This window comes from Mus musculus, chromosome 4 (genome assembly GCF_000001635.26).
Source record: "Mus musculus strain C57BL/6J chromosome 4, GRCm38.p6 C57BL/6J".
Taxonomy (NCBI): Eukaryota; Metazoa; Chordata; class Mammalia; order Rodentia; family Muridae; genus Mus; species Mus musculus.
Window position 1 is genome coordinate 127,065,777 of NC_000070.6, and position 16,024 is coordinate 127,081,800.

At 42.8% G+C, this 16,024-nt stretch overlaps 1 protein-coding gene across 5 annotated transcripts in view; it reads left to right on the forward strand.

The window, feature by feature from the left end:
• The first annotated feature begins 11,606 nt into the window (after positions 1–11,606).
• Positions 11,607–16,024, forward strand: part of Zmym6 (zinc finger, MYM-type 6) — a 46,992-nt gene continuing 42,574 nt past the window's right edge. For 3 of the 5 annotated variants that reach the window (NM_001285888.1, NM_177462.5, NM_001285887.1), the window contains exons 1-2: positions 11,607–11,824; positions 12,632–12,770. Coding sequence is in view for 3 of the 5 variants with exons in the window: in NM_177462.5 (NP_803413.1) it covers positions 12,681–12,770 (90 nt within the window). In the remaining 2 variants the exon portion in view is untranslated. Of the gene's footprint in view, positions 12,771–16,024 lie in introns of all 5 variants that reach the window. The other 2 variants (NR_104366.1, NM_001285885.1) reach the window with 1 other exon arrangement.

Consider the following 16,024-nt stretch of genomic DNA (forward strand, 5'->3'; position numbering starts at 1 on the left):
TGTCTGTCTTACTGAGACCACACCAGATCGTTCCCTAGGACCTTAAGATAATACATGTAGCCTCATCTATAGAACCCATCTTCTTGGAAGAAGTGACATATACTTTAGTTGAGTTTTGTTGGAATTATGACTCCTTGTGCCTAGAAGCCCTGGAGAACCACTGCTTTCTGACTTACTCTCTATGGGGTGCTCAGTCAGCTTTTTGATGCAACTCAGGACCACATAGGTGGTAAGGGTGCTTGGCACCACCCTCTGTGGGTTGGGCCTACCCACATCAATCAAGAAAATTCCGGGGGCTTGGAGAGATGGCTCAGTGGTTAAAAGCACCAACTGCTCCTCAGAAGGTCCTGAGTTCAAGTCCCAGCAACCACATGGTGGCTCCCAGCCATCCTTAATTTGACACCCTCTTCTGGCATGTCTGAAGACAGCTACAGTGTACTTATAATAAATAAATAAATATTTAAAAAAATCTTAGCCATTCTGACTGTTGTGAGGTGGAATCTCAGGGTTGTTTTGATTTGCATTTCCCTGATGACTAAGGATGTAGAACATTTTTTCAGGTGCTTCTCAGTCATTCGGTATTCCTCAGTTGAGAATTATTTGTTTAGTTTTGTACCCCATTTTTTAAATAGGGTTATTTGATTTTCTGAAGTCCATCTTCTTGAGTTCTTTATATATATTGGATATTAGTCCCCTACCTGATTTAGGATTGGTAAAGATCCTTTCCCAATCTGTTAGTGGCCTTTTTGTCTTATTGACCGTGTCTTTTGCCTTACAGAAGCTTTGCAATTTTATGAGGTCCCATTTGTCAATTTTGGATCTTACAGCACATGCCATTGCTGTTCTGTTCAGTAATTTTCCCTCTGTGCCCATATCTTCGAGGCTTTTCCCCACTTTCTCCTCTATAAGTTTCACTGTCTCTGGCTTTATGTGGAGTTCCTTGATCCACTTAGACTTGAGCTTTGTACAAGGAGATAAGAATGGATCAATTTACATTTTTCTACATGATAACTGCCAGTTGTGCCTGCACCATTTGTTGAAAATTCAGGTGACAGATGTTGTTGAAGATGCTGGTGAGGATATGGAGGAAGAGGGACACTCCTCCATTGTTGGTGGGATTGCAAGCTAGTACAACCACTCTGGAAATCAGTCTGGCGGTTCCTCAGAAAATTGGACATAGTACTACCGGAAGATCCAGCAATTCCTCTCCTGGGCATATACCCAGAAGATGTTCCAACTTGTAATAGGGACACATGCTCCACTATGTTCATAGCCGCCTTATTTATAATAGCCAGAAGCTGGAAAGAACCCAGATGTCTGTCAATAGAGAGATAAATGGATACAGAAAATGTGGTACATTTACACAATGGAGTACGACTCAGCAATTAAAAACAATGAATTCATGAAATTCTTAGGCAAATGGATCTGGAGGATATCATCCTGAGTGAGGTAACCCAATCACAAAAGAACACACATGATATGCACTCACTGATAAGCAGATATTAGCCCAGAAACTTGTATCCAAGATACAATTTGCAAAACAGATGAAACTCAGTAAGAAGGAAGACCAAAGTGTGGATACTTTGCTCCTTCTTAGAATGGGGAATAAAATACCCATGGAAGGAGTTACAGAGACAAAGTTCGGAGTTGAAACGGAAGGAAGGACCATCCAGAGACTGCCCCACCTGGGGATCCATCCCATATACAACCACCAAACCCAGACACTATTGCATATGCCAGCAAGATTTTGCTGACAGGACCCTGATATAGCTCTCTCTTGTGAGGCTATGCCAGTGCCTGGCAAATACAGAAGTGGATACTCACAGTCATCTATTGGATGGAACACAGGGCCCCTAATGAAGGAGCTAGAGAAAGTACCCAAGGAGCTGAAGGGGTCTGCAACCCTATAGGAGGAACAACAATATGAACTAACCAGTACCCCCCCCCCCAGCTGTGTCTCTAGTTGCATATGTAGCAGAGGAGGGCCTAGTCGGCCATCAGTGAGAGGAGAGGCCCTTGGTCTTGTGAAGATCATATGCCCCAGTACAGGGGAATGCCAGGGCCAGGAAGCAGGAGTGGGTGGGTTGGGAAGCAGGACGGGGGGGGGGGGAGGATATAGGGGGCTTTGGGGACAGCATTTGAAATGTAAATGAAGAAAATATCTAATAAAAAAGGTAAAAAAGAAAATAAAAGAAAAAAAGAAAAAAGAAAATCCCCTATAAGACTGGCCCCAAGGTTATCTGGATGGAAGGATTTTCTCCATTGACCCCCCATACCCCCAAATCACCCTCACTGTGTCAAGTTGATAAAAAACTAACCAGGACACCTTCTCCCTCCCTCTCCTGACTTCCTCTCCTATCTACTTGATATTTTCCTTTATATACCTTCCAACTTTTTACACTTCTGTATCATATGTATTCTACTAGACCTCCCCATACATCCCCTTTAAGAATTTTTCCCCCTGTCTGCTATCCTGGGCTTGTCATACATTCACTTCTGCACAAATGCACATATATAAAGGATCCACTTACAAGAGAGAACAGGCTATCTTTGTTTTCTGAGTATGAGTTACCACATTTGATTTAATATTTTCCAGTTCCATCCATTTTCTTCTTCTTCTTCTTCTTCTTCTTCTTCTTCTTCTTCTTCTTCTTCTTCTTCTTCTTCTTCTTCTTCTTCTTCTTCTTCTTTTTTTGGTTTTTTGAGACAGGGTTTCTCTGTGTAGCCCTGGCTGTCCTGGAACTCACTTTGTAGACCAGGCTGGCCTCGAACTCAGAAATCCGCCTGCCTCTGCCTCTCGAGTGCTGGGATTAAAGGCGTGAGCCACCACGCCCGGCTCCATTTTCTTAAAAACTTAATTTCTCCTTTTTATTTGTTTTTTCTTCCTTCCTTCCTTCCTTCCTTCCTTCCTTCCTTCCTTCATTCCTTCCTACCTTCCTTCCTTCCTTCCTTCCTTCCTTTTTTCAAGACAGGGTTTCTCTGTGTATCCCTGGCTGTCCTGGAACTTTCTCTATAGACTAGACTGGCCTTGAACTCAGAGATTCACTTGCTTCTGCCTCCCAAGTACTAAGATTAAAGGTGTGTACCACCCCAGCCTGGAAAAATGTATTTATTATTACTGTGTGCTTGCGCACACTCTTGAGCATGTGTGTGCTATGTATGTGGGGATGTGTGCATCCATGGTACATCCGTGTGGAGGTTAGAGGACAACTTATAGGAATTTCTTCTCTCTTTCCCTGTAGGTTTTGGGGATTGAACTCAGGTTGTCAGACTGGCTTATCACAGAGATCTGTCTGCCTCTGCCTCCTGAGTGCTGAGATTATAGGCAAATGCTGTTCGAATCATTCAGTGATTCACCAATGTGACCAAAAATGAATTTTTGTTGTTGTTGTTCCTTTCTTTTATTTCTTTCTTTCTTTCATTCTTTCTTTCTCTCTTTCTTTTTTGAGACAAGGTTTCTCTGTGTATCCTGGCTGTCCTGGAGCTCACTCTGTAGACCAGGCTGGCTTTGAACTGAGAGATCTGCCTGCCTCTGCCTCCTGAGTGCTGGGACTAAAGGGATACGCCACAATTTTTTAACAAAAAAGGAGGCCTTATTCAGATATCAGTACCAGGACTACACCTGAGATTCAGGATTCTCAAGATGTAGTATGCAGCAACTTTATTTGAGGGTTTATAAGTTCAAAAACCACAAGGTAACATTCTGGGGGTTGTGTTAGCATATATCCTGTCTACATGTAAGCCAGCTCCAATTAAATGTTGTCCTTATAAGAGTTGCCTTGGTCATGATGTCTGCTCACAGCAATAAAATGCTAAATAAGACAGAAGTTGGTACCAGAAGTGGGGTATTGCTGTGATAGGCCTGACCATTATTTTGTATGGAAGAATGGATTTTGGAACTTTGGATTTGGAAAGCAGTGGAATGCTTTAAGTGGGGCTTAATGGGCTAATCTGGAAGGAATATGGAAGACTTTGTTGCTGTGAGTGATTTGAATTGTGCTGACCTAGCCCAAGAGGTTTCAGTGGGGAAAGAATTTCAGTATGTGGCCTAGAGACTGTTTTTTTTTTATAGTATTTTGGTGAATAACTTGGCTAATTTTTGCCTTTGTCTGTAGAGCCTGCCTAAGTCTAAGGTGAAGAGACTCAGATTAACTGCACTGACAAAAGAAGTCTCAGAAACACCCATCATAAACTTTGTTCTCTGGTTAAGTCTCATGAAGAACATTTTAAACAAGCATAGCAAGCTGATAAAGGGAAAATATGAAATATAAGGTTTGAATATCAAAGAGGTACCAGGAAGTGAAATGGAGCTGAATTCTGTGTACAAGGATATTAAATTGAATTAAGGGAGTGGGACTTTGGAGCAAGATCCTACCCAGCTAAGTTTAGATCCAAGCATGGTGGCACATACCTTTAATCCTAGGAGATAAAGCCAAGCAGATTTCTGAGTTCAAGGCCAGCCTGAGACAGAGCAAGTTCTAGGTGAAGAAAAATTTAATCTAGGCATGGTGGTACATGCCTTTAATCCCAGCATTATAGGAGACAGAGCCATGCAGATCTCTGAGTTCAAGGACAATCTATAGAACAAGTACCAGGCAAGCCAAGCTTAGGCAGAGAGGAAGTTAAAAAACATAAAGCTGGTAATAAAATAGGGAGGCCACGTTCCAGCCCCAGCAAGCAGCATAACTCTGCAGTTTCAGCCATGTGGTTCTGGCTTTAGAGTGAAAAATAGAAGGGACTACTGGGACAATTGATGCTGATTAGCTGGAGCTAAGAAATTAGTACTGATTAAGAAGTGATCACTGAGTGGATGCTCACAGTCAGCTAATGGATGGATCACAGGGCTCCCAATGGAGGAGCTAGAGAAAGTACCCAAGGAGCTAAAGGGATCTGCAACCCTATAGGTGGAACAACATTATGAACTAACCAGTACCCCGGAGCTCTTGACTCTAGCTGCATATGTATCAAAAGATGGCCTAGTCGGCCATCACTGGAAAGAGAGGCCCATTGGACAAGCAAAATTTATATGCCCCAGTACAGGGGAACGCCAGGGCCAAAAAGGGGGAGTGGGTGGGTAGGGGAGTGGGGGTGGGTGGGTATGGGGGACTTTTGGTATAGCATTGGAAATGTAAATGAGCTAAATACCTAATAAAAAATTAAAAAAAAAAGAAGTGATCACTGGGGTAAAATCTAGAAAGGGTTTTCTGAGAGCATAAAGAAGCTGTGTTCCAGGGTAATGTATAAGAGTCACCCAGGTGGGACTGGTTTTGAAGGCATGAAGGGGTCATGAAGAACATCTGAGGCTTGGCACTGTGAGAGGCCATGGAAGACCATTGATGAAGGTGCAGTCTCAGTTGTAGTTGACAGCTCAGGATTGAAGGGGTCATGCAAAGGATTTGAGGCTTGGCACCATGAAGAGTGCCAATGAGAGGCTATTGGTGAAGCCTAGTTGCAGCAGAAGACCCTAGTGTATTGGAGATGCCAGTACCATGGGATGATCACCAAGAATAGCAGCAGCAGTGGAGTGGATCAACCTGAGCTTAGACTGATACAGAGGGTAGAGCTGGAGAAGTGACAGCAGCCCTTTGGAGGAGTCCGTAAGATAATGGGTGGATCCTAGATTTTGAAACAAGAAGCTGTAACATTGAAGCTGCCTTGGAGACCCTAAGATTTTTGAGATGCCAGAGCCAGAGGATATCTGCTGAGGAAAGCTGCTAACAGGGAATGGACCCAAACCAGGAAAAGAAGTTTGTTGCAGTCAACAAAGATGAAAAAGGAGTTGGAGATCTGAAAACTGCTTTGACATCAGACATGGAGATGCTGAGTTTGAGTTTGCCCAGCTGGTTTCCAGTCTTGATTTCAGGATTACAGTTAAGTGATTGGATGGATCTCATAAGAGACTTTGAACTTTGGACTTTTAACTTTGTTAAGACTGCTGTAGACTATGAGGCTTTTCAAAGTTGGACTAAATGTACTTTTTATTATGCTATAGCTAGAGATGACTCCCATAGACTCATGTGTTTGAACAAGCCTATGGGGGCACTCAAACATATGAGCCAATGGAGGCACTCTTACTCAAACCATCACATTTTACTCCCTGGCCCCTTTAGGTTTGTGAAAATATCACAATGCATTTAGTCCAACTTCAAAAGTCTCCATATGTCTTAATCGTATGCCTACTGATATGAAGAGAAAGCATGGCCAAGGAAACGCTTATAAAAGGAAACTGTAGGCTTAGATTTTTCAAAACCTACTTTTACATTTGATCTTAGCCAAAAGGTAGAGAAGCGATCAAAACCTACTTTTAATAAGTGTTCTCCTTTTAGCCCATCATCCAAAGGTACGGGAGAAGAAATGGCAAATAGGACAAGGGGATGTAGACCTGTAGAAGTAGTTCTTTGGGGCTATTCCAATCTCTGTCAGAATCCCAGCAGTACAATTCAGTAGTGTGGCCTCTTGCACGCGCTCGACTGGCCAGGAAGAACGACGCTGCAACAGGATCCTTCGGTACCACCACCGTTCCTCAGCTGAAGAGTTCTGAATCCATGCAGTCGGATCCTTCTCAGCAGTCTGTTTTGCAGGAACACTTCATTATCACCGTTCCCCAGCTGAAGAGTTCTGAATCCATGCAGTCGGATCCTTCTCAGCAGTCTGTTTTGCGGGAACCTTTATTAACTGCTCTTTCCCCGTGATGCAGTTCTGAATCCTCCCTGTAGCAGGGGGTCTTCGCTCGTGCCTGAAGATGTTTCTTGTCCCGGGTTTCGGCACCACTTCTTGCGCGCGCTTGACTGGCCAGGAAGAACGATGCTGCAACAGGATCCTTCTGCACATGTTTATTGGGAGAGCTTGATTGTAGAGGCGAAAAGACTTCGAGCCCAGAACTGGTGCTGCTTTTATAGGCCTAGGAGGGGCGTGTCTCACACCCGGATTGGTTATGCACTAAGCCTCATTTGCATGTTCCTCATCTGATTGGCTACTCTCTCTCAGTACCTTACAGAACCTCATTATACCTCATTTGCATGTCTCACATCTGATTGGTTATACTCTCAGTACCTTACAGAACCTCATTATCATGCCTGGGCCAGGCAGTGTCTTTGCAAAAAACTTTACTGCATATGTACACATTGGTTGTTTGTCCAATCTTATGCGTGGTGGCCAGCAGTAGTCAGTGCCACTCAGCAACGGCACATGTGGCTTCCCACAGTGGCCCAATCCAGCAGAAACAGCCACACCTCCACTGAATCTGCACGAGTCATCGGGAGCAAGCAGAACTATTCAGGATGCCAGGAAAAGTTCTCTGCTGTGCCTCTGTCAACAAAGTGAGAATCAGGGAAGACACTATGCAAGCATCCCATCACTGTCCCTTGAGTCCTAGTTACATGCTAGAATGCTCTCTAACTTCAGTTTTAGGGGAAAACATTTCTTTTTAATTTAAAAAAAAAATGAGGTGTTAAGAACTCTGGGCTGGGGGAGCTGGTGAGATGGCTCAACAGGTAAGAGCACCCGACTGCTCTTCTGAAGGTCCTGAGTTCAAATCCCGGCAACCACATGGTGGCTCACAACCATCCGTAATGAGATCTGACTCCCTCTTCTGGTGTGTCTGAAGACAGCTACAGTGTACTTACATATAATAAAAAATAAATAAATCTTTAAAAAAAAAAGAACTCTTGGCTGGGTCATAGCTCAGTAGTAGAGTGTCTGCCTTGTATGCACAGGTGATCTTCAGCACTTCAAAGGAAAAAAAAAAAGGACAGGAGGAAGTAGAAAAAGCGTCATCACTGTCAGATCCACAGCAACCTTGAAATCTCTCTGGGCACCTGTTATTATATTTTCCTATTCTTGTTTTTCTTTTTCTTTTTCTTCTTCTTCTTCTTCTTCTTTTCTTTTTGGTTTTTCGAGACAGGGTTTCTCTGTAGTCTTGGCTGTCCTGGAACTCACTCTGTAGACCAGGCTGGACTCGAACTCAGAAATCTGCCTGTCTCTGCCTCCCAAGTGCTAGGATTAAAGGCATGCGCCACCACCACCTGGCCTATTCTTGTTTTTCAAGCACGGTTTCTCCTTGTAGCCCTGGCTATCATAGAACTCACTCTGTAGACCAGGCTGGCCTAGAACTCATTCATACACCTGCCTCTGCCTCCAGTTCTAGGATTAAAAGCTTGTTCTATTCTTCTACTCTTGAGTAGTTTAAGGTTTTGTTTTCTTTCTTTCTTTTTAAAAATTTTAAAATTCATCTTTTATTTGTTTGTTTATTTATTTATTTATTTATTTATTTGAGGCAGGGTTTCTCTGTATAGCCCTGGCTGTCCTGGAACTCACTCTGTAGACCAGGCTGGCCTTGAACTCAGAAATCCGCCTGCCTCTGCCCCCCAAGTGCTGTGACTAAAGGCGTGGGCTACTACTGCCCGGCTTCTTTCTTTTTTTAAAGAGGGTTTTGTTTCTGTCTCTGGACTCTTGACTTCATACACCCCCAGACAATTTTATATAACAAATGCCTTAACCTTGTAATCAAGGATCTCTCTCTCTCTCTCTCTCTCTCTCTCTCTCTCTAATGACTTACAGGTTGTGGCCCAGCTAATCTAACAACAGTTGCCTATGAACTAAAGGTCCAAGAATCCAGTAGTCATTTGATCTACAAGGCTGGATGTCTCAGATAGTCTTCCAAATATGCTGGAATCTAGAAGTAGTAAGCTCTAAATGCCAGTGTAGGGATGGACTTACTATTGAGGCAAAAGTAGGCAGGCAAAGAGCAAGGTTTCCTTCTTCTTTGTCATTACATAGGCTTCCAACAGAAGGTATGGCCCACAGTAGAGGCTTATCTTCCCACTTCAAAAAATTCAGAATTAAGGGTGTATTTTCCCAGATTATAAATGGATCCAGATTATAAGCAGATCTTTCCACTTCAAATTAAGCAAAAATCCCTCACAATTGTGCCCCAGTTTTTGGTTGTTTTGTTTTATTTCTGTTAATTCCAGATGTAGACAAGTTGAAAAGCACGAATAGCCACTACAGGTTTCTTCTTTAATTGCTTCTATACCTAATTTCTTGAGATAGGGTTTCTCACTGAACCAAGGATCCTCCTGTGTGTACACTCTCAGTGATAGGATATGGGGTATATGCTGCCACACCCAGATTTTATGTGCATTCTGAGAGTCTGAGCACAAGTCTTTATGCTTACATAGTAAGCACTTTACTAACTAAGCCATCTGCCCACTGAAGTCTGCTAGATTTAAACATTTTTTTTTAATTTTAAGTTTATGAATCTTCTGTCTGCAAGTTTATCTGTGTACCATGTGTGTGTCTGTTGCCCTCAGATGTCAGAAGAGGGCACTGTGTCCCCAGAAACGGGAGTTACAGGTGCTTGAAAGCTGCCATGTTGGTCCTGGTAACAGATCCCAGGTCTTCTGCAAGAATAAATGCTCTTAATTGCTGAGCCATCTCTCTAGCTCCTCTACTAGTCTTTGCCAGCTTCTTTCTGTAGGTAGAAAACTGAAGACTCATGGATTTTTTTCATCATAGCATTTCATGTAGTTCAAGCTGCCTTCAGACTTGTTATTTAGCTAAGGATAGCCCTGCTGTCTTCTGAGTGCTGAGATTGCAGGCACTCACCACCTCAGTTCAGAGGTTTAAAAATTTGAACCGGTTTTAAAGCAAATGTTTTATTTTAGAAAAACTCAATCAGTCAGGCCGTGATGATACATGTCTTTATTCCCAGCACTTGAGAGGTAAAGGCAGGTGAATGCCAACTGACTACAGAGTGAGTTCTAGGACAGCAGGGCTACACAGTATAACCATGTCTCAAAAAACCAAACCAAAACCCGGGTGTGGTGGCGCATGCCTTTAATCCCAGCACTCGGGAGGCAGAGGCAGAGGCAGGTGGATTTCTGAGTTCGAGGCCAGCCTGGTCTACAAAGTGAGTTCCAGGACAGCCAGGGCTATACAGAGAAACCCTGTCTCGAAAAACCAAAAAAAAAAAAAAAAAAAAAAAAAAAAAAAAACCAAACCTCATCAATCATACAGAGAAGATATTTTTAAAACATGAATTTAGTAACATTATACACACACACACACACACACACACACACACACATATATATATATATACTTGGTTTTTCAAGGCAGGGTTTCTCTGTGTAGCCCTGGCTGACCTGGAACTCATTCTGTAGACCAGGCTGGCCTCGAACTCAGAAATTTGCCTGCCTCTGCCTCCCAAGTGCTGGGATTAAAGGCTTGCACCACCATGCCCGGCAATAACGCTTTGATATTTAGTCCATTTTCTTCAGGGATATGGGACATGAGATGACACCCATGCTGCAGAAGATAAGCCCATGCACATGCAGACATCACTAAGTGGACCAAGTGGGTTTGAAAAGGCAGAGTGAATGGCAGGGGACAGGGGAAGGGATTTGATCAAAGCACATATGCATGCATAAAATTATCAAATAATAGAAAACAAAAACATACATTTTAAATAGAAACTATGTGTACTGTCTCTAATATTTGATTATAATTTATAATACCATGTATGGGTAGATTTCCTCTGGTGTTTTCACACAATTTTGTTTTGGTTGACCCTTCTCCTCAAATCAGAATCCTCCTGTTCCCATGCCCTTTAGTATCTTTCGTGCTCAGCCTTCTCTCATTTTAGATCTTTGCCCCTTAAGTGCTGGAGTCCAGCTCCAGTGGGGTTCAGGTTCACATGTGATGATTAATCTTATTAAATTGATGGGATTTAGAATCAACTTGGGGACAGGTATCTGAGTTTGTCTGTGAGGGATTTTCTTGGTTTATTGAGCTATGAGACTTTGTCCTGACTATAGGCCAAAAAAGAGAAAGATGGTTGAGCGCTAGTCATCTTTCTCCTATGTTCCTCAACTGTGATGCACATTAAAAAATGGAGAAGGGCATATACAGCTCCATCTAACACTTCTGAGCTTTGACATTCCTCCATTTCTCCTTCCAGCTTTTTCTTTTCTTTTTTTAAAGATTTTATTTATTTTATGTATATGAGTACACTGTAGCTGTCTTTAGACACACCAGATGAGGGTATTGGATTCCATTACAGATGGTTGTGAGCCACCATGTGGTTGCTGGGAATTGAACTCAGGACCTCTGGAAGAGCAGTCAGTGCTCTTAACCACTGGGCCAACTCTACAGCCCTCCAGTTTTTTTTTTCCACAGCCCTGTCTCTTTAAGAAGTCAATCATATCGGAAGTGAGAATGCTGGGACGGCTAGGTCTAGGGCATGATGGGAATAGAGGGCGGGAATGAAGGCCGGGAACGTCCAATTACCTCAGGTCTAGCGCATAAATAGGAGTGCGCACGCGCAGTTGTCAAGGCGTTGCGTTGCCATTCCTCAGGCGATTCCAGTAAAGTAATTTGTCATGGTCCCCACCTGAGACCTTGAATGCTTTTGTGCATTCTCCGACTGGCGTCTCATTGGAGGCGGGTGTCCTACCGGGCTAGAGAAAGCCGCTCAGGCCTGTGGGCTTGTGAGGGGGCAACGTACCACGTGCCCAAACGGGGCGTGGCCCTCCACGTGACTAGGCGCCGCAGGAAGTTCTGGGTAACCTCACGTGACAGGACCGTCCCCTTCTGGCGGGGGCGGAGTGGCAGCTCATCACGTGACCGGCGGCGGGCTGCGCCGCGGTGGTGCCGTAGCATCCTCAGGCTCGCTGCAGTTGGCGGCTCGCGCGCTCCGTTGGAGACTGAGTTCCTCCTCTGGCCTTTGGGGGACAGGCTGGGGAATTCTGGTTGCGAACGGGAACGCCGGAGAGCTTGCGACATTCAGAGGAGGGATACGCGCCTGTAGAGTGTTACAACTGTGGCAAGTGGTGGAAAGTTCTCGACCCGGCTTCGCAACAGGGTTTTAAAAAACCTGTTGTTTCTATGGCTGGCTGGAATTGATGACAGGCCTTTTGCGAGGGTTTCCTTTATAGCTTGGCTTACATTTGTACTACCGTTTGGGAATCTGAAGAGAGCCCAGACAGGGGTTTCTAGCAGCCATTCTCAACCCTCACAGGGTCGCATATCAAATATTTACATTACAATTCGCAATTAGCAAAATTACAGTTATGACGGAGCCACGAAATAATTTTATAGTTGGGGGTCGCCACATTAACCGAGTTTATGAATGTTGAGAATCACTGGTTTATAGGAAGACGTTAGGGGGAGTTGCCTCCAGAATGACCAGTTGGCCCACCTCTAAATGGGAACCTAGCGTTCTAGTTGTGATGACGTCTGAGGCTCTGAAGTGGCTTTAGGATGAGAAATCGGTTCTTATTGTTAGTGCAGGCTGAGGTAGAGGCAAAGGTGAGGCCTCACTTGGAGCAGACATGAGTCACATGTCAGTGTCCACACAATCAGAAATTAAGTACTGAGTCCAGCTGTCCACTTGCTAGGGTCCTCCTGTGGCGTGTTCAGCCAGTCTGTATCGCAACAACCTCCAATATAGTGAAGACCATAGTGCTTGTCTAAGACTTTTCTCATTGGAAGGTAGCTAATCCAGGAGCAAAAAGAACAGTTAGTCCTAGTCCCAGAAGGGTGTTGCTCAAATGCTCGATCCTGAAGCTATTAACATGTTAGTATGAAGGAAAACAAAACCCAAGTACCAATCCTTTATATTATGTTTTAGGCGTCATCTTAGTTTTAGATGGGATAAGAACTCGGCATAAGCACTTAGAATGAAAGAACCTTTGGATGGTGGATGTGACAAAGCAATGGCACAACAAGGGCTTCTGGACAGAATTAAAGAAGAACCTGATGATGCTCATGTAAGCATTTTCTTTTGACTTTCAAAATACTAAAAATTATTAGCGTTAGAATTGGTATTATTCCGGAGAATTGGAAATGAATGGTACTCAATGGTTGCTGGTTTATACGTTGATACAACCCAACTGATTAATTTTTTTCATGCGTTAGGTGAGTCCTATGGAGGCTGGGGGATATACGATTAAGTAGTAGAGTATATTCCCAGTGCTGTGAGTGCGCAATTGTCAGTGCTAGTCCAAAATGAATGGAGCCTCCAAACTTTATTCATTGGAAACTTACTCCTGCTTCAGCGTGATTGCTGGAGGGTGACCCTGAGAGGTAAAGATCCAAGTACAGGCTCTGTCATTACCAGGAGTGGCTTGGTTTTAAAAGCCAGTTGGGCATTTTGCTTGCTGTCTTGTTCTTTCTTGGGCACTCTCCTACCCTTTGCTACATTGTAATGTGACTAGAAGACTTGACTAAATGCAGCCCCCTTGTCTTGGAATTCACAACCTCCAGAGCTATGAGAAAATTTCCTTTCCTTCTAAATGACCCTGCTGCGTGGTTTTCTCTTAAAGCAAGATGAAAAGGGCTTAGACAGTGCGTTAATCAGGTTTTTAGTGCTTTAGATGAGAAAAGGTCATGGTAAGTGTGATATTTGTTTTTGTTAAAGAAACAAATATAGTGGCTGGAGAGATGGCTCAGTGGTTAAGAGCACTGGCTTCTCTTCCAGAGGTCCTGAGTTCAATCCTCTACAGTAAATCGACATGGTGGATGACAACCATCTTTAATGGGATCTGAAGCCCTCTTCTGGTGTGTCTGAAGTGAGCAGCACTGTACTCAAGTACATAAATAAGTCTTTAAAAAATATAGAAATGGTAATGATGATTAGGGACACTAATAGATGGTGTAATGTGTAATATGTATCGTATAGTAGAATGTGGCATTAATGTGATTATTAATATCATTGCATGCCTGAGAGTGTGCCATTATCTCGCTCACATCTCTGATACTATTATTTTACACATGAGGATGCCAGAACTCAAAAAAGCTAAGCATGTGTATGGATCAGTTAGTAAACATTAGATAGGGTTCAAACGTAGATAGTAAGATTTCAGAAAACATGCCCTTCCATATGTAGCTTGAGTCAAGAAGATTCAGCAGATCAGAAACTTACGAATTTTGATTTTGATTTTAAGAGCAATGGACATTATAGGGTTAGTGTGTTTTGAGACAGTCTCATGTAACCCAGGCTGTCCTTAGATTTACTGAGTAGCTCAGGGTGACCTTAAACTTCTGATCCTCTTGCCTTTGCTTCTCAAGTGCTGAAATTACTGGTGTGGGCCTCCATGCCAAGTTTTCATTGCAGGGACAGTAATATGAAACAGAACAATCTGGAAAGATCATTCTGGCTATTCCCTAAAGATAGATTAGAAACAAAAATAATCTGTGGAGTAGAGAGTCATTTATTTTGGCAATAATTTTTTTCTTTAACCTTCTTGAGCAGTTCTTTGTTTTATGATCTTTAGTTACTGACTTTATTGTAGAAACATAGCAATAGTATTTATTTAAGCATACCGAAAATTAATACATTAAAAGTAAGATTTAATGTCTCACTCCATCTCACAGCAGGGTTATTCCAGGGCAGAAGTGCCAGGTAGATTTGTCTTGCTTGTGAGTTCCATGCTGGCTCTGCTCTGGCAGTGAGCTGAGAAGGTTCGAAGGTGGTGTGTGCAGTGTGTGAAGTGAGTGAGTGAGTGGTGGAGGCCTCCAGTCTACTGACATCTCATCTCATGCTTACCTTCCCTTTAACTGGTAAATTGTTCCTCTTGCCTTATCCCCCGTAACCATTTGTTTGCCAAGTTATGTGGATTCTGCTTTTTAAATTTATTTTGAATCTAATTTCCATTTCCCCATTTTATCATTTTTCATGTGGAATGTCCTGCACCAGTCCTTTACTCGTGTGGCCCTCCAAACACCGAGGACTGCTGCCTTTGGAGTCTAGTTAAAAAATTACTTATTTACTTTTATTTTATGTGCATTGGTGTTCTGCCTGCTTATGTGTATGAGAGTGTCAAATCCCGTGAAACTGGAGTTACAGACAGTTGGGAGCTGCCATGTGGGTGCTGGGAATTGAACCCATGTCCTTTGAAAGAGGAGCCAGTGCTCTTAACCACTGAGCCATATCTCCAGCCCCCAGATTTTGTTTTATTTATTAAATTTTAAAATTATTTTATATGCTTTATTTTTTAATTTCAATACTGTTTTTAATGTGTGTGTGTGTGTGGAGATAAGAGGAGGGCATCAGATCCCTGACTGGAGTTTTAGGTGTTTGTGAACTGATTGATTGGGTCCTGAAGCTGAACCTAGGTCATCTGGAAAAGCCTAGAGTTTTATATCCTGATCCTCAGTCACTAGGTAGACAGAGACAGACAGAGACAAGGGGCCTGATGTGATCTTTTGAAACCTGAAAGCCCACTCCAGGGACACACCCCCTTCAACAAGGCCACACCTCCTAGTTCTCTGTCAGTTGGAAAATAAGCAGGCAGCTGCATGAGCCAATCGGTGCCATCTCATTCAAACCACCACACTTACATCTTAAAAGCATCTTAAAAGCTTTTTTGTCTAGGAATTTCCCATGCCAAGAGAATTAGGTAGGTTTGTTTTTGGTTTTGGGGTTTTTTTTTTGTTTGTTTGTTTTTTTGTTTTTTGTTTTTGGTGGTTTTTTAAAATTCAGCTTCATTCATGTTCTCAGGACCCAGGCAGAATAAAACAGATGATTGGCCAGACCTTATAGGATTTTTGTTTGTACATTTTCTGATTTTGTGTTCTTGTGTGAATGTGTGTCTCTGTGTTTGTGTTCCTTGTGCTTTTTGTTGTTGTTACCTGTTCATTTTCTAATGAGAGAGAAAGGGTGTAGATTTGTGTGGGTGGACAGGTAGGAAAACATCTGGGAGGAGGGAAACTGTGATTAGAATATATTGTATGAAAAAAATGTATTTACAATTAAAAGGAAAAACTTTTTTTTTTGTTTTTGTTTTTTTTTGAGACAGCGTTTCCTCTGTGTAGCCCTGGATGTCCTGTCACTTATTTGTAGATCAGGCTGGCCTTGAACCCAGAGATCACCTGCCTCGGCCTTCTCTGTGCCACCACTGCCCAGCAATAAAAATATTTTAATTGAAATAGAATTATATCATTTTATTCTTTCCTTTTCTTCCTTTCAGCCCCCTCCAGGCACAAGTATATAAATACCACCTCCTGACTTCCTTTTTTTGTT